At 27.9% G+C, this 25,271-nt stretch overlaps 1 protein-coding gene across 1 annotated transcript in view; it reads right to left on the bottom strand.

Moving 5' to 3' along the window:
* The window catches only part of cac (cacophony), a 210,149-nt gene that overhangs the window by 96,293 nt on the left and 88,585 nt on the right, over positions 1-25,271 (bottom strand). Inside the window, exons 11-14 of the mRNA XM_065509066.1 lie at positions 22,293-22,490; positions 21,636-22,149; positions 11,192-11,527; positions 7,617-8,180 (exon numbers count right to left, since the gene is read on the bottom strand). Coding sequence (XP_065365138.1) covers positions 7,617-8,180; positions 11,192-11,527; positions 21,636-22,149; positions 22,293-22,490 — 1,612 coding nt within the window. The remainder of the gene's footprint in view (positions 1-7,616; positions 8,181-11,191; positions 11,528-21,635; positions 22,150-22,292; positions 22,491-25,271) is intronic.

The raw sequence follows: 25,271 nt of genomic DNA, 5'->3' as shown, positions 1-25,271 counted from the left end.
CTCTTTTAAGAAAAGCTTTTTAGTAAAAATCTTATTTTAGAATCAAATATTAATATAATTATTTTTTTTAAAAACTTTTAATAAAAATTTTTTATTTCAGTTTTTTTTTATAAATTTTAGAAAAAAAGTCAGAGTTAAAATCCCTATAAATCTTTGTATTTGAATTGTACTCTAATATTTGAAAAATTGTTTTAATAAAAAATTGTTTTTCAGGTTCCCTACATTCAAAACTCTTAATTCTTTTCATTGCAAGGTTTTATATGTTAGAAAAAAGAATTGATTTAAATAAAAATCTTTGCTTTTAAAACACTGTATCATTTTCGTAATTAATGGATTCTTTATAAAAATCTCCATACTACTTTTTGTAAAAGTTTCATTGCACACGAAGGCAAACAATCAAAAGATATAAAATCTTTTTGTTTGTTTAAAATTAGTTTTCTTGTGGAAAAAAACGTTTCTTGTTGTATTTACAAAACAAGTAATGAGTGTGTTGTAAGATTATTAGAATTTTGTTTTTTTTTTTTTTGGTTTTTTACTTTTCAGAACATTTATAACAAATAAGAAATAAAATAAGTAGGAATGGCTTTTTTTATATATAAAAAAAATCAAAGTTTTCAACTAAACAAAAAATTCTAAAGATTATATTTGTTTTTGGTTTTTATGATTTGTTAACAACTAATGAAGCTAAATGTTTTTTATATATAATTTTTGTTAATTTAATATTAATTTTCGTTTAGCTTTAACTATTTGCTAAAATTTTAAGCTGTATTTTTTTTGGAAATCAACTAATTTTATAATAAAAATATTATTTTCGCTAATTAAAATGTAGTTACATACATTAATACATATAATTTGAATTTCAACTAATTAAATATTTTGAGAATTTTGTTTTTAAACTAGCAGCTTTTAAGTTGGGAAATTAAGATATTGATATTGAGTATATAAATTTTGTAAATAACAATGTAATTCAACTAATTAAAAATGAGCAGTAATATTTAGTAATAGTTGTTTGGTAGTTGCTGTTGTTGTGTTTTATTTATTACTAATAAATCCAGACTTGAGAATTTCCTGCGTTTTACTTTAGAAATATGCAAAATCAAAGGCATATAACTAAGTTTATTTAGTTTGTTTTTCTGTTAACAGATTAGTTAATAGATTAGTGAATTGGAATTTAGAGCGCGTGTAATTTTTAGTTTTAAAAAGCTTATTAAGAAATCTTCTGGCAGTAGTATGGACTCTTTGGTATTTTAACAAAAAATAAAATACCCAATTCACAAAAAAAATAAAGAAATTAACGCATTTTTATTATTTACATTAATTAATATATATGATGTTGACAATTACATTTAATTCAAGTCAAGTCCTTTTACTACTCAAAATGCAAAAACAATTTTATAAGGCAATTCTCAAATTAAAATCCTCATTAGCTGAATTTTGTTTGATTTGTTACATTTGTCACAATTATATTATGGATCTTTTTAGCTTTGTTTGGTTGGTTTTTAAAGCCAGTGTTTTGATTTTCAATTTGTTGAATTTTTGTTGATCATATTCGGATTTTCCAGTTTTGGGGGGTTTGATTAGATTAGATTTGGTTTAGTTTTTCATTTTTCAGCATTGTTTGCTTGCATGATTTTGTTTACTGGGTAGTGTAGCAGTAATCAGGCAAATAAACAAGCGGGGAAACTTTAAAATGCTACTCTTACATTCTGTAAAATCTGTGCACGCATTTTTTTTTTGGTAAATTTTCTTAATGAACTAAAAAATGTCTGCAAAACTTAAAAAGAAATCTATTTATTTTAGTTTTTTGTTTTATTTTTATATGGGAAATTTAGAACTTTTTATTGCACGTTAAAATACCGTTTGTCTATTTTGCAAGGCGACATGATTTCAGGCGGGCCAAAGTTGTACATTTTGTATGTTTTGTTTTTTTTTCATTCGTTAGAGTGTGATCATGTTTTTTATGTTATTTGGTTTGAATGTGTGCAAGTTTCAGTGTTTTTTTTGGAAATGTTTCATTTGGTATTTGGTTTGTGTACAGACTTTCAGTGCAATTAAAAGTAATTATTTTAAAGTCGTCTTCTTTTCATATGGATCTTTAAAATTTTGTATTAAATTTATTTAATTCTTTTTATTGATTTTACTTTTAACACTTGGCGTCATCGATGGTCATTGCTTTAAATAGAAATATTAAAAAAAAACATCCTGAGGTTTTTTGTTTTTTTGGTTATAAAAGAAAGACTAAAAATGCGCTCTTTTCACAGAATCTTGTAGAATTCTTCAAATCTGATTTGTGTTTATTTTTTCCTAACAACTTTTTATGATGGAAATTTCTAAATTTTAATTGTTAACAGTAGTTTTACTTCAGGTGGAAGACTATAAATTATTTCAAGCTGAGTTTGTAATTTAAGTACTCAGTAACCTTCCTATTTAGCAACACTTTTTTAATTAACATTTAACAAATTTGTTTTTTATCATGATAGTACCAATTCTGATAAAAGATATATTTCATTTCATCAGATTTTAAAAATTTCTTTTTTAATATGAATTTTAAGTATTTTTGTTTAATAATCTGACATTAAAAGTTCAATATTAAAGATGTGGGTGTCAAATTTGATAAATACTATCAATTTAAATTCTTAGAAATGACAAATTAAGTCTAGAAATCTTCGGCAGTGAATACTGTTACGTTTTTACCTTTTAAAAACGGTGGTTTATTTTCATTAAATAACTCGGATTCTTTTAATTGCAAATAAAAGAGACCAATATTTTAAAAATTCGCACTCCCTTATAATACACTGGTAATACGGTTGATGTTAATTATAACATCTTGTACGATACACAGACTGACTCACAACTCGCTGTTACTATTTATATATACAGTGCCCTCTTCTAGTAGTTTCATGAACAAACTGAATATTCTCTTTCCACAATGATCACCTAGAGATTTTGGCAGCTTTAATGTTAATTTATAATTGATGGTGGCATTTTTAACATGGTGTTCAGGATTGAGTTTATGTATATAGAATATTAATATTTAGATGCTTTAGATGTAAATAATGTCCGGTACGATTTTCATCAGCAGTCTTCGTGGCATTTTAGTATCAGCTGTAATCACAACTCTATATTTATTTATAACGATTGAAATATTATCTTTTTATTACTTTGTAATGTATAGTTTATAGTCTTCCACCTTGACTATCTAATTTTTCTAACTAATTTAATTCCATCTTATATTTATTTAACACTTTATATTTCTAACTTGTTAATTAACTCAGTTTTAGTGATGACATTTTTTAACCTTTTAATATTATTCGAATAATATTTGATTTACTATAACAATCTAGCAAACGAAACTAATGTGAACATATAGCTTAATGCAACATTTAGTGACTATAGACTCTCTGAGAGTGTACATAAATACAATATTTGCTAATTGTGTGATGACTGCAAACTATATCAAAATTATTCGAATAATATTGGAATATTTTATTTTTTGGTTTGTGTTAGGCCAGATTAGGTTATGTAGTTCCTTCTCAGCATGTTGCCAGTTTACATGTGTATTCATCTAATAAAAAAAACTATTTTGAATCCGCAACACGTCACAGTCAACGTTTTGGAAAGCATTAGTTTTTAATTGTTAAATGCAGAAATTTTTTAAAAAATTTTCCTCATTTTTCTCCATTTTACATGTGACGTATACGTTATATATTTATAAATAAACAAAATAATATTACGTATACGTCACATATAAAATGGGGAAAAATGTTTAAAAAATTCACATTTTTGCAATTTTTAAGGCACTGCATGCACATTTTTCGGGTAGGTATGTTTCGCTTTTTTTCTATTCAATATCTACAACTTTGCTTCAGACACAAAAAAATATTCCGTACGGTTTACCGAGAATGGCTTTGCCTATAGTTGAATTGAATAGATAGAAGGTAATTTTGAAAAATATGTGTAAAGTAGGAGAAAGAACTTATTCAACCTTGAATTCGCCTGATGAGGTGCCATCTGTAACATCTCGTATATTGTGTTCTCTGAGGAAGCTCGATATTAATCTAATGAAGTTATTACCAACACCAAAAGCATTTGTTATTGATAAGTGCACCATGCCAGACTCTTTCTATAGCCACCACTTAACTGATAGCAAGGCCATGTTAACGATAAGAATGTTAGGGCGAATTTCGTAGAACGTTTCTGATGAGAACTGTACTGGCAATATCTAAGTAAATATCCCAAAAAGTATGCCAAAAATTGTAGTTTACCATATTTTTCAGAACAGTGCTGAACAAATTGCTATTGGATGACAATTTTCTGTTGCTTGTCCCTCCCTTTTTAGGAATTGGCAAGAAAACAAAGAACATGTCAGGATACTTTCTTGCACTACAAAAATAAATTTTAAATAATTCATACAAAGTCTTATGTAGTCAAATATGAGTCGACAGTATGAGATCTGGAATAGCATTAAAAAGTAATTGAGTATTTATTTTTGTACGAATCCTAGATAAATATGATTAGGGTTCAGTCCGAACAATCGACGTTATTGTCGGAAAAAACGAATAGTCGAAAAAAATGGATCTATTATTTCCGTTTATTCCCTACACCACCATAGTGGGGGTATTATGCGTTTGTGATGATGTATGTATATTAACACCCACCTTATACAAAAACACTTTCTAAGGCGACTAAACGATGTCCATCCGTCCGTCCGTCTGACTGGCTGGCTGTCCATGAAAACCTTGCTCTTAAAGTACAGGTCGCAAATTTAATATTTCGATAAAATTTTGCACTTCCATTGTCCAAGAACGAAACCTGCTGAAACTGCATGAAATCGGTAAATTATTTCACCTAGCTCCCATACAAATGTACTCCTGAAATAGGACTTTATAGCTCCAAATAAATTATGATCGGTGTATAATTAATCATAGCTCCCATATCAGACTCATTTAATCTCTTAAAAAGGTTGGTAGTATTCGTAGCTCATATATAATGTCAACCTCCAAAAATCATTCACGAAAACAAATTATTGAAATTAAAAAAAAATGTTTTTGATCATTTTACTCAGTGTAGGTTAAGTATTACATGGTTTCTTAATTGTTTTTACATTAAAATTAGATGAAAATCCAAAAAAGTCGAAGAGGTTAATAAATTTAAAAAAGTCGAAAATTGACTTTTGGATAGATCTCAGAAAGCTACAAACATTTATTCTTGGGCTTAATGAAACGGGGATACATTGTTTCTTTATTAAGACTCAACTTAAAATTTAAGAGCAGGAGAAACGAGTTTAGACCCAAATGCTTAACTTAAGTAAATTAAAAATTAAATTCTGTGTCAGTTAGGGAACATTTTTCAAATATCTGGCAAAATATGCATAATTATTATTTGGAAAAGAAAATTGTGTTGACCATGTCAATAGTCTCGGGATAATAGTCGAGCAGTCCGTTGAATGGAGATCCCCATTATATCTCCTTTTTATAGATTTTGAAATGGCGTTTGACACGCTCAATCATACAGCATTTTGGAACGCGTTAGCCTGTTCCATTACAGCTGATCTCTCTTATAAAATCTATTTATGCTAATGCAACATGCAGAATATTGCTTGAAAATTAACTATCTGATAAGATAAACATCGGTAAATGAGTCCGCCAGGGATATGAGCTCTCGCCACTTCTCTTTAATATTGTGCTAGACTTGAAGACATTGATAATGCTGACGATATTTGTCTCCTCACACATTCACATGCTGGTATTAAACACAAGTTGAGCAGCATTGTCGATCATGCCCTCACTGCTGGCCTGAGAATAAATATCGGTAAAAATAATACCCCGTTTCACATTGGTGGCACACAACTTGAATTAGAATCCTTTTGCTGCCTTGAAAGCATAATTGACAGGCAGAGCTGCTCCAACGCAGCTATTTCGGCACGCGTAAAGAAAGCAAGGCAAGCATTTGGAATGTTGACTAAAGTGTGGAAATCTTTAACTCCAACGTAAAGTCAGTTCTTCTATATGGGTGTGAAACATGGAACGCCGCTAGCTCTGATGTTCAATCATGCAAGTTTTTACCAATAACTGTCCTCGCAGACTTCTTAAAATATATTGGTCAAATACAATCTCCAACTCACGCCTTTGGGAAACAACTCAACAAATTCCAATACAAATGGAATTATGTAAACGCAAATGGAAGTGAATAGGTCATACACTTTGTAAAGATTATAAAGATATTGCTAAGCAGGCAATAAAACGGAATCCCCAGGGAAGCAGGCGTAGAGGTCGACCTGCTCATACATGGAAGCGGCAGATTGATGTGGAATTGACGGAACTAAAGCCACTGCATACGACAGATCCAAATGGAACGAATTAGTTACGGGCCTATGCTTCTTATAGGAACAACAGCAATTAATATATATATATATTATTTATTGCACATATTGATAAGAGCCAACATCAACTAACATGAAGTTCAATCTGGAATCTGGAATAACCTTTTTGAGCTGAAAAAGATTCTTTAATTATTTAAGCTATGGTAAAATATTCTACAGTTGTAAATGTCATCACTAAATTATAAATTGTTTGCTGCTATTTAGCAAAACAACACAAATAAAACCAAATACACTAAATGTATTTACAATAGAAATAAAAATAAAAACATCTAAGTTTTTTGAAAAACTAAATGTGTAAATGAAAATTTAACATTTAACATTTAAAATTTAAAAAAGGAAATGATAAACATTGACTAGATCAAAACTATGTATAGTTAGTCAATATCGGGAAACAGAAATAAATACATATATGCATAGTTCAGTATATAAGTAAATAAAATGAAAACAGGAAAAGAGCGTACTAAAAGGAAGTTTTAGAAGTATGTATACAAAACATATGTATGTAGTTGTTGTAGTAATAATAAGTAGTAGAAATAGCAAAATTAATTAAATATTTCTTTGTTTCTTAGTAGTTGTTTGTGGTTTATAGTTTGTTTGTAATTAAATCATGGAAAATATGGACTAGGTTCGAGACAAAAGATATTCGCGAATCTAGTACGTTGCGTAAAAAATTTAAATTGAAAATTTGAAATTAAAACGAAGTCGAATACAAATGAGTTTGAGAAGAAATAAGTAGAAAACTGAGTGTAACTGTGTGTTTTATTTAGCTGTAATAACTGTAGCTGTTTGTAAATTAACACTACTTGTAAATGTAATTGTTTTAGGTTTTTACATTTGTATTTGAAATAAAATTATTAACGAAAAGTATTCATTCATTCATCTAGCTGTTTTAGAAACGTTTTTTTGTTATTAAAATGAAGAATTTTTGACAAAAAAAAAAAAAAAAAAAACTTGAGATATGTATAATTAGTTTGTTACTAGCACTCTAAGTTAAATGATGTTGAAATAATAAATACTTTGTTTTACCTAAGACAATTTAAGAAATAAAACTAAAAAAATTAAGTGAAAATTTAAATAAATTTTGAAATTACTGAATTTTGTTAAACATAAAACAGGAAAATTAAAAATCAAAAATATAATTTTGTATAAAATTTAATTTAAATTGAAACAAAAAATAGAGTTTGATTTAAAAAAATAAAAGTTTTAGAATTTTTGTAATTTTTTTTTTACTTACTGGCACTCTTCGGCAGTATGTTTACTTTCGTCCGTACAATAAAAAAATTTCCCATTGAATAATTGTACACCAATGACAGAAAATATAAATTGAAATAATATGTACACGATTAGAATGTTAACAACATTTTTCAATGAATTTACTACACAATCGAAGACGGCTTTCAATTTGGGTACACGTTTGATTGTTTTTAATGGTCGCAGGACACGTAGGACACGCAACGATTTGATTGTTGATAAATTTTGTCCAGCACTGCTACCGCTCATATCGAAACCAAAACTAACAGCAGCGCATATAACGACCACAGCATCCATAATATTCCAGAATTCTCTTAAATAGCTGCCAGGATGTAATATAACACCTAAATCTACAATTTTCAGTAACATTTCTATTGTGAATACGCCGGTAAATGCATAATCGAAATAATTTAAAATTTTATTTCGTGGTGAATTCTCACGAACGGGATCTTCGGCCGCTAACGCTATCGATGACAATGAGATGACGACCATAATGAAAAAATCAAAGTAACGTAAATTAACAACCCAATGGGCGCCGCGACGTATGCTGTTATTTTTATTTTATTGTTTTTTTTTAGATTTTTTCAATATCCAATTTTCAATTTTTTTTGTTTGTTTTCAATCCAATTTTTGGGCGCGGCGCAATATTTTTGAATTTGGTGAGTTTTTTGTTTTTTTTTTTTAATTTTCAAGTTGATGGGTGTTTTTTGTTGTTTAGTTGTTTTTGGAAATGTTCATGATTTGGAATTTGTTGATGATTTTTGTTTTCGTTTTGATTTGATTTTAGCAATAATGATTTTGATTGTTGTGTTGGTTGGTGGTGGTGGTGGTGGTTGTTTCGTGCATCATGCAAGCATTATGGAGCGTTTGATTTATTTTTTTTAATTTTAACAAAATTATATTCGAAATTATAATCAATAATTTGATTAAAAAGGCAAATAATAAATGTTTACCATAAAAATTAAAATTGGAAAATATAAAAGAGAAAAATGTTTACATTAATCATTTGTTAAGTTTACCTTGTTCACTAAAATGTTTAAAAAGAATAATCTTAAGAACTAACTTAGAAAAATTACATATTAATGTTTACAATTATTTAATTAAGATTTTTGGTTTAAAAAATTTTTTAAATATTTTAAAGAAAAAAGGATCTGGAAATGGAAAAAATTCCCTTTATTTAATTTAGAACTTATGTGAACTGGAGAGAGAATAATCCTCTCTGGAAGATAATTTTTCTGATGTTAGCTATTAACGTGACCAGTAAATCTTAGTCCGTGATTTAATTATGATCATCTACATTATCATGATTAAGAGCCAATTGCAGTTGAGAAATCCAAATTAATATTGAGAAAATATAAATTTAAAGTGAAATAAATTGAAATTGTGATATTACATATTGAAATTGAAAAATGCAAATTGATGTACAAAAAATTCAAACTAAAGATGAGAGAAATTCAATTCAATTTTGTGAATATAAAAAGGAATAAAAAAAATATAGCAAATTAATATTGAGAAATTCGAATTAAAAGAGAAATCTAAAAATCTTCAATGACATTTTTTAAATACATATCTTTTTTTTTATAAACCATAAAAAGTTTAAATTTGAATTTTGTTTAACTCTATAGAAATTTATTATTTCTCAATATCATTATTGATTTTCTCTATTTTATTTCATTTTTTCTCTATTTCAATTAGCATGTTCTCAATATTAATTTTAATTTCATAATTTCGGTTGTATTTTCCTCAATATTATTTATTAGACTTCACAATTTTAATCTGTATTTTAATTTAATTTTGTTTAAATTTCTTATTTCTTAAAATTAATTTTGATTTTTTGATTTACATTTGTACTTTCCCAATACTGATTTGGTATTCTAAATTTCAATTTCTCACTTTAATGTTTCTTAGTAACCAAAGTATAGTCAGTTTGATACATCATTTGTATTTAATTTTAGGAACCAATTGCTTTCCTAGCTATTAGTAGTCGATTGTAGAACCAATCACTTTACTGTCCCTTAGTAGTCAAGGATGTATTCAGTTGGAATTATTGGAAAACATACAACACATTTTTCTTTGGAAATATCTTAGAGTTCAATGAATATTTAGTGAAAATTACCATTTTCCTGTCACTTAGTATCCAAGAGTGTAATCAGTTCGAAATTTTGTTTATATTTTATTTAATATAGAAATTTGTTTTATGCTCACTCTCAATAATCTATCATAAGATCAATCTGTTCAAAGTAATTAAAAGGGACTATTACCACTTTCCTGTCCCTTGGTGACTCATAGAGTAATCAGTTCAAAATTTATTTATATCTTACTATAGAGATTTGTTTCAAATTTTCAATTTACTTTATGTTTTGGAAATTTTTTTTACAGTTAATCGTTTCGAATAATATAACATATTATCAATTGTCACCTTACTGGTCCTTAGTAGTCAAGAGTGTAGTCAGTTGAATTGTGTTTTTCTTATTTTAAAACAAAGAAAACTTTGTTGTTAGGGCCTGATATACTTGTAAAGGATTATTACTACTTTCCTGGTCATTTGTATTCCAGAAAGTAGTTAGTTTCTCATATCTAATAAACCAAAATATTATTAATCGTCATTTTACTGTCACTTAGTAGTCAAGAGTGTAGTTAGCATGAATTTTATACCAAAACAAAGAAGGCATTGTATCATTTATTAGCCTTTAGTAATCTAGATTATAGTTAGTTCGAAATTTTATTTTATTTTACAAACAATGGACTCTTGTTTTCTTCTCGCTCCTAATCGAACTTTAGAACAATAAGAACAAAGTACTTCCAATGGACTATCATCGCTTTTCTGCCTGTAATATAGACATTATTCGTTCATATTTTGCTATAAAAATCTATCGTACGATCTATCCTCATTTTACTGTTCCTTGGTAGTCTAGAGTGTAGCTAGTTTAATGTTTTAAACATCTCGTATACAAAAAAACTAATACATTATTGTTTTGAAACATTTTTAAAGCTCAAAGTATTTAATTTGAATATTTTGCCACTTTCTTGATTTGTATTCTTCTCAATTAAAAAAAAACACTCTTAGGATCAGTCATTTTAATGTACCTCAGTAATTAAGAGAGTAGCTAGTTCTATATCAATTATTAGTTTGCACTTCCTAGAAAAGTGAGGTGTATACAACTAGTTCAAGGGTAGTATGGGACTGCCTGAATGTCTTTCTCATTAAGGGGGGTTTCTCAGATCTGATCTTAACATACTGTTGCATAGTGTTAGTTTCTAAAATATTGAATTTTTTTGCTGGTTTTTTGTTTTGTTTTCACAGTGTTGAAGTTGGTCGAGTAGAATATTGGCAGCAATAACTAAGCAAATATTTTCCAGATCCTTTATTTCTTAACCATTAATAAAATTAAATAATATACTTAAATCCTTAAAATACATACACCTAAATATACACATACACATTAAAAAACATCAAGAGAGAATATTTCTATTCCAATCTTTGAAATTGAATTCATTTGTTATAAAGAGATAGAGAAATAAAAATGTCAGATTAAAAAAAAACAAAAGAGTATTTACGGATTTGTTGGTGATAATATAAACATTGATGAGTATGGCAACATTGGTTTTGGACCCTCCGTAACTTCGTCGTCTTCTTTCTTTTCGTCTTCTTTCTTTTTGCTTTTCTTGACGGTTGTGGTGGTACCATCACCGCCATTTTCCACATGGACACCATCACCTTGTAGCGCTTCCATTTCTTTTTCTAATTCTTGTAATTGTTTCTCTTTATCTTCTTCGACTTGTTCCTCTTCGGCAGCAGTTAATTCTTGAGCATTTGCCAAATTATCGACGGCGATAGCCAAGAACACGTTTAGCAATGTATAATTACCGAAGAGTACCAAAACGATAAAGTAACTGCTCGGTGAAGCATCGTTTCGTTCGCAATTGAAGTTGTTGTTTCATGCAGAAGAAGATATACATAAATCGTTAAGGTTTCGGTATTAAATCGTAGATGGATCAAAGATTTTGTTTGTTTTTTTTTATTTTATTTTTTTTTTGGTTTGGTGTTTTATGATGAGAAAGTCAGAGAGTAAGAGAGTGTGTTGTGTTTGTTGAAAGAGAAAAAATCATTGTGGGGAAAGAGAGAAATATATAACATTTCGGTATGAGGATTAAAATTGCTTATTGTTTAAAGTTTAAAGATTTTTGTTTAACAATTTGTTTTCATTAATGATAGATTTTTTTTCAAAAAAAAAGTTATAGTTTAAAAAAAGAAGGGGATAGAGAGTTTATTTTTTGTTATATATAAAATAAAAAATAAAATAAATCTGCTTTAAGCTAAACTTTAATTTAAAGCTAAATATTAATAGTTTTATACACATGAGTTTATCATAAAAAAAGTAATTAAATTAAAATGATTATTTATACAATTAATTGTGGAGTAGTTTAAATGTTGTAAATGAAACTGAAATCTAAATGAGAGGAAAGCTTTAAAGATGAATAGTTTGTAAGTAAAGAAAAATTAGAGTTGAAAATGATTATTTTATTTTGATTTTAAGAAACTTTAAGAAAATCTATTTATTAAAGTGATAGACAGAAATAAAATAGATATTCTTAAATTTCTTAATTGAAGACATCAAAAAGTTGTTGTTTTCTATTTTTGTTTTAAAGACAAAACAAAAATTTATTAAGATTCTCTGTTGCTCGTTAACGTTAGTCTTGCCAAGTGAGAAAAAGCTCCCGTAAATTCAACGAATAGAAAATAGTTTTTTTGTTAAACATCAAAAGAAATTGTTATGTATAGAGATAAAGTTTAGTAAATATTTAGAAATTTTTATATTAAAATTGTTAAATATGTATAAAATTAAGCATTTTTATATACATTATTACAAATATATTTATGTAAAGGACTTCATTTATTTATACTGGGGATATCAATTCAATTACGAGAGAGTTAGGCGTTATTTAAAGAGAGAAGAAATAGCAGGATTTAGAGAGTTATTAAGGTTTAGCTGTAAACTTTTCAAAAAGCTTTATAATACTAATCCGTTTAATAGGAAAAAAACAAGCTGCAAAAATTACATAGAAATATTAGTTAAAAAATATGTTTTAAAATTTGTTTGTTAAATAAATTTGATTTTTCGCTAGAACTCGAGTAAAATCCATCACCTAATTTCATAAGTAAACTTTTTTGTTTTTGGTTTTTTTATAAAAAGCTTTTAGCAGCTTTTCATGAGTTGCTGGAGGATAGTAGAGTATTTACATGAAATTATTTTTATTTTTGCAACATTTTTATAATCTTTTTCTTTTGATGTTTTGTGTGAGAAATTTGGAAAATTTAACTTTAAATTTTAACTTGTTGTGGTAAAATTGTGAGTTAAATTTTTTTCTTGGAAAAGATTATAAAAATGTTTAATTTTATATTGTTCCCTACTTTTCTTTATTTGTTGAAAATTTTTATTTTATTAAATATTATTCTTGTTAAAAGTTAAATTTTGTTTCATGCATCTCGTTTAGAACATGCCTCTAAAAGTTTGCATTTTTTGGTTGATTTTGTGTTTTATTTTTTTAGTGTAATTCTAGCTGTGTGTTAGGTATGTTGTTTAAAAATTTGACCGATAAATGACTGGTAGGTAAGCTAGCCTAAACTTAAATTTTGTAAATATAAAAGTGTTTCATTGATATATTTTCACATACAATTTGTGAATGACTTAATTGTATTTAACCTCCTGATTTGCTACAAATCACTTTCTAAATTGGCTATGCAACACTGTAATGTATCTTGGCTAAATTGCTTTTGTGTCTTAGCTTAATGTGATCGATGAAAAAATTAAAGAAAATCAATAGCCCATCTATTAATCTATTAATCCCATACAAAAAACTTCATGACATCCCCGTTGAAAGTATATTTCAAAAGGAGTTAAAACATCTTATATTACTGACACTACTCGTAGTAGAAAGTTGCAGAAACTGTTGGCTTCTAAATAAAGAAAGAAAATACGAAAATCACCGACTTTTTGAATAAAACACAGGATTTTGAATAAAAAATTATCAACATTGTTTTTCTGAGTCGTACCGAGCATGTTTGAAGAGCAAGCCATGACTTGACAATGTTTGGTGTGACAATTATCGCTTTACTATAAGCTTTTCAATAACACAATAATATTATTACTCATAAAATTAAATCTGTAATGTTAATTTATTTGCTATTTATATAATGTCGCATTACTTAATACAAGATTTAATTAAATTAGCCAATTACATATAATGAGAGCTTTATAATAATTAATTTTCTCCAGCCGTACTTACATACATAAATATTTGAAGTTACTTATAGTGTCCATTGGCTCTTTTCTTTGAAACCTTAAAGGAAAACTGTTAGTATTATTGATATAAGCATGTAAATTATAATCTTGGAATTTCATTTAAAATTTTCTTACACTTTACTTAATTAATTACTGTGTCATTTATCGGTCAAATATGTGTTTATACGTAACGTAAGCAATTTTATGAAATCATGCAATTTTTATTTAAAGCGTTCTTAAAAAATCGTATTATTTTATACCCTACACCACTTTCATTTTGTGTTTTTAACACCTGAATTAGTTAACAGAAATCTACCGCAAACTTTTTTATATTCTAAATTAAAATCAATTATATGTATTTAGAAAACTCCTAGAAATTTTCAAAATTTTTGCGGAAATTTTATAACCATCACAATTCTGACATTTCACAGCTGTCATATGTGTTTATTCCGATTTTTTAAAATGGAGCGATTTACGAAAGAAAACTTATTACAACAGTTTCGAAAGTTATGCTGAGATAGCTCGCAAAACTTCGAAGAATTTTCAGCCTAGAAAGTGCACCTAATGTGTCAGCTAGTCGAAGAGTGGTCAACAAATTAGAAGAATCTGGCTCGGTTATGGAAAGTTACAGGTCTGTCTCTAGAAAACATTACTGCTGTAAATGAAAGTTTCGCCGAAACCCCGAAAACATCAATTCGGCATCGTTCTCAACAACTTAAAATTTCACGAAGCACTACGCAGCGAATTTTGACAAAAGACCTCCACCTTCATGCTACAACATTCAGCTTACTCAGGAGCATAAGCAGGAGCAGACCATGGAAAGCGCCGCAAATTCGATCAATGGGTAGTGGAGCAAAGTGATGAAGCACATTTTCATCTGAATGGCTTCGTGAATACACAGAATCGTCGAATTTGGGGCTCAGAAAATCCTAATGCAATCCATGAGAAACAAATGAATTCTTACTGAGACACCCTATATGAATGGATGATATGGATTTGCAGTCTTATGTGCTGAATTAGGGTTAAAGTTGTAAATATAAACCAAATAAAACCAACGTATTTCAGGTTAAGATATTGTCGACCCGGGATGCTTGTAAAATTTTATGCGAAAATAACATTTGTTGGAGCACTGGTATTTTAGTCGACCGTTAGTCTGAGAGTATAAGAAAAAACTGTCATGGATACGGTTCCCTGCGCATGTTTACGATGCAGTATCTATCACAATACCGCTTGGGACCATTAAAAGCGCAATCTTCAGACACTACCATTTGAAGTCCCACATACAATGAGAAACGTTGTATACAAGTCTTGAATATGAACTAGTAGCAGTGTTTACAGGCCACTAGGGGATCGCTAAATATGCAATCAGACTCGGACATCCCTTCAGCAGCCACAGCTTTCTGGAACGCGGAATAAATAAACAGTTTTTCACCTACTCTGTGAATGTCATGGGATACCAGACTGTGTGATCTAATTGGATACCTGAATGCGACAGGTTAAATTTATATCTCGATTCACTAGCATTTGGGCATGATCAAGTTTTAATTGATCTGCTATAGACTATACTTCTATGCTTGTATGTAGCGAACTGCCACGTAAACCAACCGATTTTCGATCAGATAATGAAACATAACCACCAAAGAAAATATGTTCAGGTGAATTAGTAGACCTGGATTTCTTATTATTAGTGATAAGCCTCTTTGTATCCTCCTTAAGTCACCGAGTATCGTCAAGTTATATTACATTTGTGGCTGCATGTAGATGGCATAATTATCAAAAGGATCAGACAGAGTTTTGAGTGTCAGGTATTTTACATTTAAAAAACCGATTGCTTTTTGGGCAGTTGAACGACGGACAACATGCCCGGATCACCTTTGCTTCGATTTCATCGTTGTTTAAAATACCCTTAAATACTGAATTTATGGCAGATAACTTTAAGTTGGAAAGACTGATATCTGTGATAGACGGTTTGGCAGATTACTGGTGATTTGGGATATGTTTGATTTATCAAAGCATCTTGAAAAGACTTACATAGGAGTTTCCTTTGCAAATTGTTTAAATTTATTTCGAAGATCATGGTTTGATTAGAGAAACTCGTCGGGAATTATGTGCATTTTATTGTGGTCATAATCCGTCTATTAAAGCAATTGTTTCGAGAAACTATGGATCGCCACTACGTTGTGATTTAACATCATTAGATTATTTTCTTTGGGTATATGTTATGTCGCATGACTACGCCGATAAAGCAGAAATAATTTAGCACTTGGAAGGCATGAAAAGAACAGCCTGATAAAGGTTGAACCATTTACGGTGGTCACCTGTTCGGACTTTAATGTCATAAACTTATCTTTTAAATAAGGCCATTTTCATGATGATAATACGCGGTGTGTCTTGGACATAAATAGTTGAAATCTCTGCTAATAACTTGCAGCACAGTGTCGTTATTCGGCATAACTGTTTTCAAGTTAAGATAAATAGTTCTCTTTGTTATTGGCGAAAGAGAATCCAGGTTGATACAGCTATCATTAAGTTGTGCCATCTATTAAATCTGTATAAATATTAAAAAGTTTTGATATCCCAAGATGAAAATCGATCATTTACTTTAGCCAACATTTTATTAAACTGTTTTAAACAACACAAAGTGGTGTAGGGCATACAAATACCAGCCGCTATTAATATTATTTAAAAATCTATAAATTGCATTTAATTGCAGTTTTTCTTTATTGTATAAAAAAGCACATGTTAAATTTGTAAGCAATGGATATATCATAAATAAACAAAACTTGTAAGCTTTTGTAAATCTTAAGTGAGCTTTTAAAATGTTCTTAAAGAGAAAAACAAAATGGAGAATATTTCAAAAGCAGTGTAGCGTTGTTAAGAAAACTGTTTAGTTAAAGTGCTTTAAGTTTTAAACGTGCAAAATTATGAAAATTGTATTTAAACATTTATATTTTAAAGTTTTTATTTTTATTTTAAATAAAGTTAAATTTAATTTTTTTAAAATTTAATGCCTTCAATTTTGAAATTTATTTATTTATTGATTTTAAATGGTTTTGTGTAAAATTTTGTTTAAAACTAAATATTTTTGTTTTGTAACATGCAACTAAAAATTTACTCTAAAAGGCAAACAATTTAAATATTGCCAACTAAGATGGTAAAGTTTAATAAAAAAAAACAAAATTAAAGTTTGTTTTCTGTTCATATTACTATTAAAAATATGGCAACGCTACTTTGTTTAAATATGGTTGATATTAAGTTTAACTACAATAGTTTAAGTAGTAATTAAAAATATAGTTTAAATGTTTTCAGAAAGAACTACTACGTTATGTTTTGGTAAGAGTATTAACAAGTATTTTGTATGTATTTGTGACAAAAAGCTTTTGATTTGGCTTCTTCAACTAAATTTTATGTTTGAAATGAGAGTTTAAGTTAAGTTTATGTTGTAAGGTTAAGTTTAAAGTTTAAGTTAATTGGAAAGTAACGAAAAGCTATCTATGTAAATTAAAATGAACTTTTAAGTTTTGTAACGAGAAACTTGAACAAAATATATAACTTGTAAGTTATGTAGTTGTAATTGTAATTGTTGTAGTAAGTATTATTATAAATTATTAATATGAAATCAAGCTATTTAATACCTGAACGAACGATAAAACGATTTAGCGAAATTTTAAAAGTTTGCTAATTCATTAACACAACCAAACAATTTCGTCTTAAGAAATTGCTGGTTTATTATTTTTTTTTTAGAAATTTTTTGCAAAATTGTTAATAAATTGCAACAAACTTTTAAAGTTTGTTTAATTTTCAATTAGTTTTTGAATATTGTTGTAATAAGGATTAATAATTGTTTTGAACAGGAAGCAGTTTAAATGATGTTTGTTATATTTAGTTTTACTTATCCTTATTTGATTTGATTTGATTTATTAGCACATGGATTGTACACATTAATGGTTCGACGTTCTAAACATCATTATCAATTGTATGAAAATTTTGATTGAATTAAATGATTTTTTATTTACAACAAATATTTTTGACAACTTAACAAGTAATCAGTACCCTTCGAAGCATTTTTTTTTGTTTATTTTGTAAGTTATGCTTTCTTGTTATTGTTGTTTATTATTTTTTGAAATTTTAATGATTTTTGTTGGTTTTTGGTTACAAATTATGTTTGTTTTGGTTTTCATTTGTTACAAAGCTCTATTTGACACTAATTTTATGTTTAAAATAAAAAAGTATTAAATAGTGCTTTTTTATCCTTTAATTAAGGGTATGGAAGGGATTAAGGGGTGAAATGCTGTTACTATTGTTTATTAACTTTATTGTTTGGTAATTATTAATGTTTAAGGTAAATACACAAGAGCAAACACTTGGATAGGGGATATGGATTTATGATGAGTTACTTTGGTTGATGCTGGCTAAAACTAGATATGAATTTAAATAAGTTTTTGTATTGTTTTATTTTAGTTATTTTTGAAAATTGCTGTTTTTAAACTAAAACTTTCTAGTTGTTGTGGTAAATATTTATATATTTTTTTAGTTTTTATGAAAAATATTTTATGTTTCAATTTCTTAAGTTGTTCTTTTTTTTTGTATTCGTGTTAGATACTACCGGCATTGAGTTGAAGAATAAAAAATTTAATGATGTACTTTTGGGTGAAAAAGAATGTCACATTACTATAGATTTAATATAGAACTAGTTATGTGACTAGTTAATTGGGTATACAAAACGGTTGCAATTCTCCCGTCTCGGTTGCTATTTAAAATCGAGAAAATCGGGCCACAAATGGCTGAGATATAAGGAAATAACCGGGACAACCTCAAATTTTTGGCCTATTTTTTATCTATATCTGGAATACTAAGTCATTAACATAAAGAATATGGATATCTAATGATAGATATATCAAAGACCCGATGGGTCAAAATCGGGAAAAATATTCTTTAACCCGATTTTTTTTTTCCAAAAAAAAATTTTTTCACTAATAAATTTAATTAAAAAAAAAACAGAAAAAAATACAATTTTGAAAAGAATAATTTAAACATTTTTTTTTAAATTTTTTTTTATCTAAAAATATTTAAAATTTGTATTTTAAAGTATAATTTGGTGAAGGGTATATAAGAGTCGGAACAGCCGAATATAGCTCTTTTACTTGTTTTAGATGATTTATTTTGTTAAAGGACAGATTATGCTTAAACCAAATAGTACAATAAACTTGAGTTACGAGGACAGGTTAATAAGTCCATGACTTTTTGAATTTTTCGCCACAGCACTGCCCCTGTCAACAGACATCTGTCAGATGACTCCTGTCAAAATTTTAACATGCTGTGTCATTTAGTTTATGTTTGACAGCCATTGATAACAGACTACCTCGTGACTTTTTGCGGAAAAAATCACTTGGGTAAGAGAAAGCCATCCGCAAGATGGGTGCCGCATTTTCTCGCAATCGATTGCGTTTGTGCAATCGTGTGAAAGCTTCGCAGGAAGAAAAACTGAGCTTGTATTTAGATCTCCCTACCCAACATAATGGTTTGGAACTAACCTTATTCGAGATCGCAAAGTTATTCCAGATTCGGCATTGCGAGCTTAGTGGGATGTCTATAGGGTATTAAATTTACTATACCTGTTAATGTTAACCGATTTTAAATCTTCACTGATGGCTTGAAATTATCGCTGAAAGAGAGAAGCCTCGCTTTTGGATAAGGTTAATCGATTGGTTGGTGTACCACTCTCATCGTGCAAATGAGAGGTCTATAATTGCATTCAAACTGGATCTACAAGGACAATAGTCTCTTTCGAGCCACAGCACTGATCAAAATTCCGCATGATCGACTACGAAATGTGGTGTCAGTGATCCCATATAACGACTTATGTGGGATTTAGCATGATGCAAAAGAGAAGATTACGGAGATGCACCACCACTGACACAGCCCGGCCCTGGCTGAACAGAGTTGGGAAGTTCTGGGACAGGCGTCGGAAGGTTGGATATGTGCAATGTGCATAATGTTTTAAAAAAGATAAACTCATAGTAATTCACCTTTGTCTTTTGAATGTCTGGTAATGCAGTAATCGATAATGCCGTTCCAAAAAACCACGGTTTATTTCTCAAAACTTTGATATTCTATGAAATTACTTTTAACCAAAAATAACAAATAGTTTAAGGGTAATACCGCACTTAGTCTTCTTTCATTCGAAAATATAACTCCAAAACTATCGAGTTGTTTTTCATATCGAACACCATTATTTTATATGAATTGTAGAACTGCCAGCAGTACTTCATTAGGGGTGAATTAGAAAAGCATCAACAATTTATTACCTGATAGATCTTAGTTTGAGTTACTTTGATACTGAGTTTCATTGTTTGTCAGGCCTATTGCTGTGCTCATTATTACCATATCTTCATATTTTGGAATGTGTAGTCACAACAATATTATGAATTAGATAAAATATATGTTAAAGTAGCTCTATAAATATTTTTTGTTTTGGAAACTTCATCATTTCTTAAATGTTTTATTCGAAACTTATTTTAAGAATTATTTACAAACAATGTGATCCGTTGAATTTGAAAATTACTCCATTGCGTTACTCTTTTTATAATATATAAAATTTAACTAACAATTATGTAGTTAATTCTTTTAAAATCTTGATTAATACAAATTTATTTCAATCTATTTATCACCATTTAATTTCTTTACCACACAGAAATTTAAGCAGCACAACACACATCGAATAAAACCGTGCAACCTCCACAGTTAGCAATATGCAAAAAACGTTTAATCAATAAAAAGCTTTTTAAAGCAGCATTAAGCATATTTAGTTAATAAAAGCAGCCATAATTCGTTAAGCTCTCAAAAAACAGCAATTTCAAAAACAAAATAAAACATTTCACTTTACAACCAATTAAATAAAAGGGAGAACTGAAAATATACTATTCTAAAAATCAAAATGCTTGCTCCTGTGTAGATCCCTTATTGCAAAACGACGTTAAACTAAGTTAGAAAGAGAGTTCTAAAACTTTTTTACTAGCCCAATGAGATACTTCTGGTTTTGTTGGGTGTAAAAATTAAATTATATCATAAATATATAATAATGATAGTTTGAAAACTCTAAAAATATTAGGAATGTTGAACTACAATTAAGAAATTCGATTAAAATTTGTTTTGTATGTTTTTGTTTTTTTGTTAATTTAAAGATGATGATAGTACATCAAAGGTATCTGAAGAAGGAAAGATTCGTATCAAAAAACTAAACTAATAATATCCTAGTAAAAGAGTTTTTTTTTGGTTTTTGTTAATTAAAAAAGCGATACCACATTTAGTTAAACAAATAATAGAAAAACCAATAAAACCATAAAATTATAGAGAACTTAAAACAATAAATAGTTAAAAATAAAACAGAAAAAAGCTACAAAAATCTGGATAATTTGTTTGATTCTTTAAAGAAATCTCATCATACCGATCTAAACTAATTAGTAATTTTTATTTTTAATTTTTGTAAAAAAAATTCTTAAGAGGGATTAAAAAAAGCTTTAGCAATAATCATCACAATTCTTGTGTTAAAATTTGAATTTATATATTTTTACAAGGAAAATTTTCAAAGAAAATATACATAAATAAAAAAACAAAAAATAAATCATAAATAGAATAACCGAAAATAAGAGAAAAACATAGAAAAGAAATAAAAGGAAAGAAATTAAATGAAAAACTGAATCAAAATTAAAACTTACACAGAGTAAATCATTCCTCTTTTAGCGCCACCTTGTGATATAATACCCTGATACATAACTTCATTCCAATCTTCACCGGTTAGAATTTGAAAGACAGTCAATAAGGCTATAGGGAATGTGTTGAAATTTGTTTCGGGGGTACCGCTACTAAAATTAAATTGCCCACCAAATAATTGCATGCCAAGTAGGGCAAATATCAGTATGAACAAGAAGAGCAGGAACAACAATGAAATGATGGATCTCATCGAGTTCAATAACGAAATCACAAGATTTCGCAACGACGACCAATATTTGGTCACTTTAAATATACGCAGCAAACGTAAAGCTCTCAAAACGGATAAACCGAATGAGCCACCCTTAACTTCAGACCATATAACTTCGAATATCGAACCACTAATGACGACACAATCGAAACGATTAAACGATGATTCGAAATAAATCCTTGGACTCATTGCATACATTTTTATAAACATTTCAGACATGAAAAGACCCAAAAATACATATTCAGCATAGTCTGCAAAAAAAAAACACACAAAAAAAGAAAATCAAATTAATTTAACATTAGTTTGTTTGTGTCAACCACTTACGCTCACGTAGATAAATACAACGTTGAACATTTACTGGATAAATATATTTTTGTTTGAAACGTTAACTTACATAAAAAATCTGATAGATATTTGGGTTGACCATAATGTTCCACCGCCACACACACGGTATTCAGAAACACCAGCACAATGACAAACCAATAGAACCATTGTTTCTTCACCGTCTTACGGATCCAATAGCGAAAACTTTTCTCTTTGCGCCAGAAACCCGTACAACTTCCTTGAGGTTTTGAACGAGTTTTCAAATAACCTAAACGAAACGAGGGAAAAAAATAGAAAATGAAATATTTGTATTATCACAATAAGAGTTAAATAAAACAAAGAGAAAGAGAGATAAATATGTTAAGAGAAAATTAAGCTGAAAGAATTATTACAATTAGATTCTAATTACTAATGCTTTGTATGTTTTAATTTTTTTTTTTATTTTTCGATTTTTATTTCGGATCTGTTGGTGTTAATGTCTGAGTTTTTTTTTTAAATGTCTAAATGTTGAGAGAGTGTTGCAAAATTCTAGCGTTTTGTTTAATGTGTGGTGAGTTGTAAGTGCCTTTTTGCGTTATTTCGATAATCGTTGAGATGATTATTTTTTGTGGGATCCTATAGTTTGGTAAGTATTTTTTTTGAGGGGGTTTTAGCACTAGTTATCATGATTTGGTTGGTTGTTTTAAGTCTAAACAATGTTGATTTTAATGAGCTACGGTTTTTAACAAAACTATATATAAAAAAATAATAAAATACAAATAAAAAAATTAAAATTTTTAAATGTTTGTTAAATATTGAATAAAGGTTGTTTTGGGGATGATTTTAAACATGAGCTTGTACTAAGATACAATTTTATTTTATGTTTATACCGAATTTTTTATTCAGAAATATGTTTTAAAATTATTTTGAGCTACGTATTTTGTGTTGAATTTTAAATATTTGAAAGGTTTCTACAAATCATGGTCTTTCTGAGACTTGTTTGCTTAAAAGCTTTGGAAACTTAAACATTTTCCAAAAGCATCCTAAGTTACTGGTCTAATTGTATAGCAATGCATTCCAATCTTTGAGAAAATTTAACTTCTAACCGTCCTATTGGAATACAAGGTGAGGTACAGGGTATTATATTTGAAAAGCTTGAGCTTTAAATGCTTTTTAGAGCTTGTAGCCTATTCTATTTTTATCCGAAGTTTTATGTTTCGTTTGGGTTTTTTTTTTGACAAATTCTCTGATAACACAGGATAACACTCTGATAAAATCGGAAAAATTTTAGAGGCTTTTTAAACCACTACACAATTTTGAAAATGAAAATGAGCAAATTCACTTAATTGTGAATAAATTCAAAAAAACTTCATCGATTTTTATCACCGGTATCTTATTTTATTCCTATTACATGTATCTTTACGATAAAGCAATAACTCTGAAAAAATTCAGCCGTTTTAAATTTTTTATTATTTTTTTAAAACAAAAAAAAAAATTCTATTTTCACGTAAAAAATATATTTTTTGTTTTAATTTGTTATATATCTACGAAACTACTGAGCCGATTGTACATATCATGGGGAAAATGTTTTCAAAGTTCAGTCAATCATTAGTCAAAGCATTAACTACTCAATTTTATGTATATCACACAAAAACCAAAATTTTGTGAAAATGAGCAAATTTACTTAATTGTGAATAAATTCAAAAATAATTCATCGATTTTTACGGACGATATCTCATTTTATTCCTATTACGTGTGGCTTTACGATAAAGTAATAAATCTGAACTATTTCTGCCGCTTTAGATTTTTCATGATTTTTTTAAAACAAAAAAATTTACTATTTTCACGTAAAAAATATATTTTTTGCTTCAATTTGTTATTATAACTCCGAAACTACTGAGCCGATGGAAACGCAATATATAAACGGATTAAATCTCAACTTTTCTAAGTTTATTTTAATAATATCGGACTAACTCTTTTTGAGTTATCATTATTTATGTGGAGAAATGTTTAACAAAATTTATAATTTTACTAAAATATTTTTTTAAAAAAAATCCATAGAATTGAAAAATTTTAACATTTTTGTATTTAGCTATCCATGATGCATCAAATCTATATAATGGTTAGTCAAGCCTTTTCTACCATTGACCTATATAATCTGTTAAATTGTCTGTGTACAACAATAGAAGCAAAGATTTTTGGCTACAAATGATTCACAAATAAAACTTTTGAACCATCTATAAATATTAAATCATAAATAAAATGTTTATTTGAATTTCAACTTAATTGACATCTACTAAATATGAAAACGATTATCTAAAGCCATGTTATATATAATATATGACCTAATTCTATTGAAATGATTTTAATTTTAATTTGCATTTGATTCAATTTATTGTTTCTTAATTTGTGTTTATAATAAATACTAGTAATGTTTTTAAAGTGAGTTACAATTTCTTGGAATTTGAGAGAAAATTTTTTAAATGATTCTTAGAAAAAAAATTACTTACACAATTTATAAAAAAAAGTTTCGTTGTTTTTTATAAAAGAAATTAAATAAAATGATAGCATTAATATAAGTTTTAAAACTCGAGAGAGAGAGAGATATAGAGAAATATATATATATTTTTTAAAAATATATTTTATATATTATACATTTGTTTTTGAAAACAAACAACACATTTAGAAGGTAACAGGAATTTAAATTATTTAACAAATACATTAAAACAAACAAATAAATAAAGAAATACTGGTACAAACTGAACACAGGTTGAAAACAAGGACATTATTACAAAATTATTAAGAAATATTTATTTTTTTAATTCAAATTATTACTACAAAAACAATAAGAAAAACTGGCCAAAATATATATTTGATTTGTTTTTTTTTAACATTTTAACACTTAGTTTTTTCAGAACACTGTCTAATCTAGGAATATTTTTTTTTGTTTTTTTCAGTTTAACACTTTTATAACAACTTTTTACAAATAACTAAATTTAATTTAAAATTATAATGCAAGCTTTAAATATAAAGGATTTTAAATTTTAATTATTCAAAGGATATAACAAAT

This window comes from Calliphora vicina, chromosome 4 (assembly GCF_958450345.1).
Source record: "Calliphora vicina chromosome 4, idCalVici1.1, whole genome shotgun sequence".
NCBI lineage: Eukaryota > Metazoa > Arthropoda > Insecta > Diptera > Calliphoridae > Calliphora > Calliphora vicina.
Note: the sequence above shows the minus strand (reverse complement) of the source record. Positions and strands in the feature narration are given on the sequence as shown.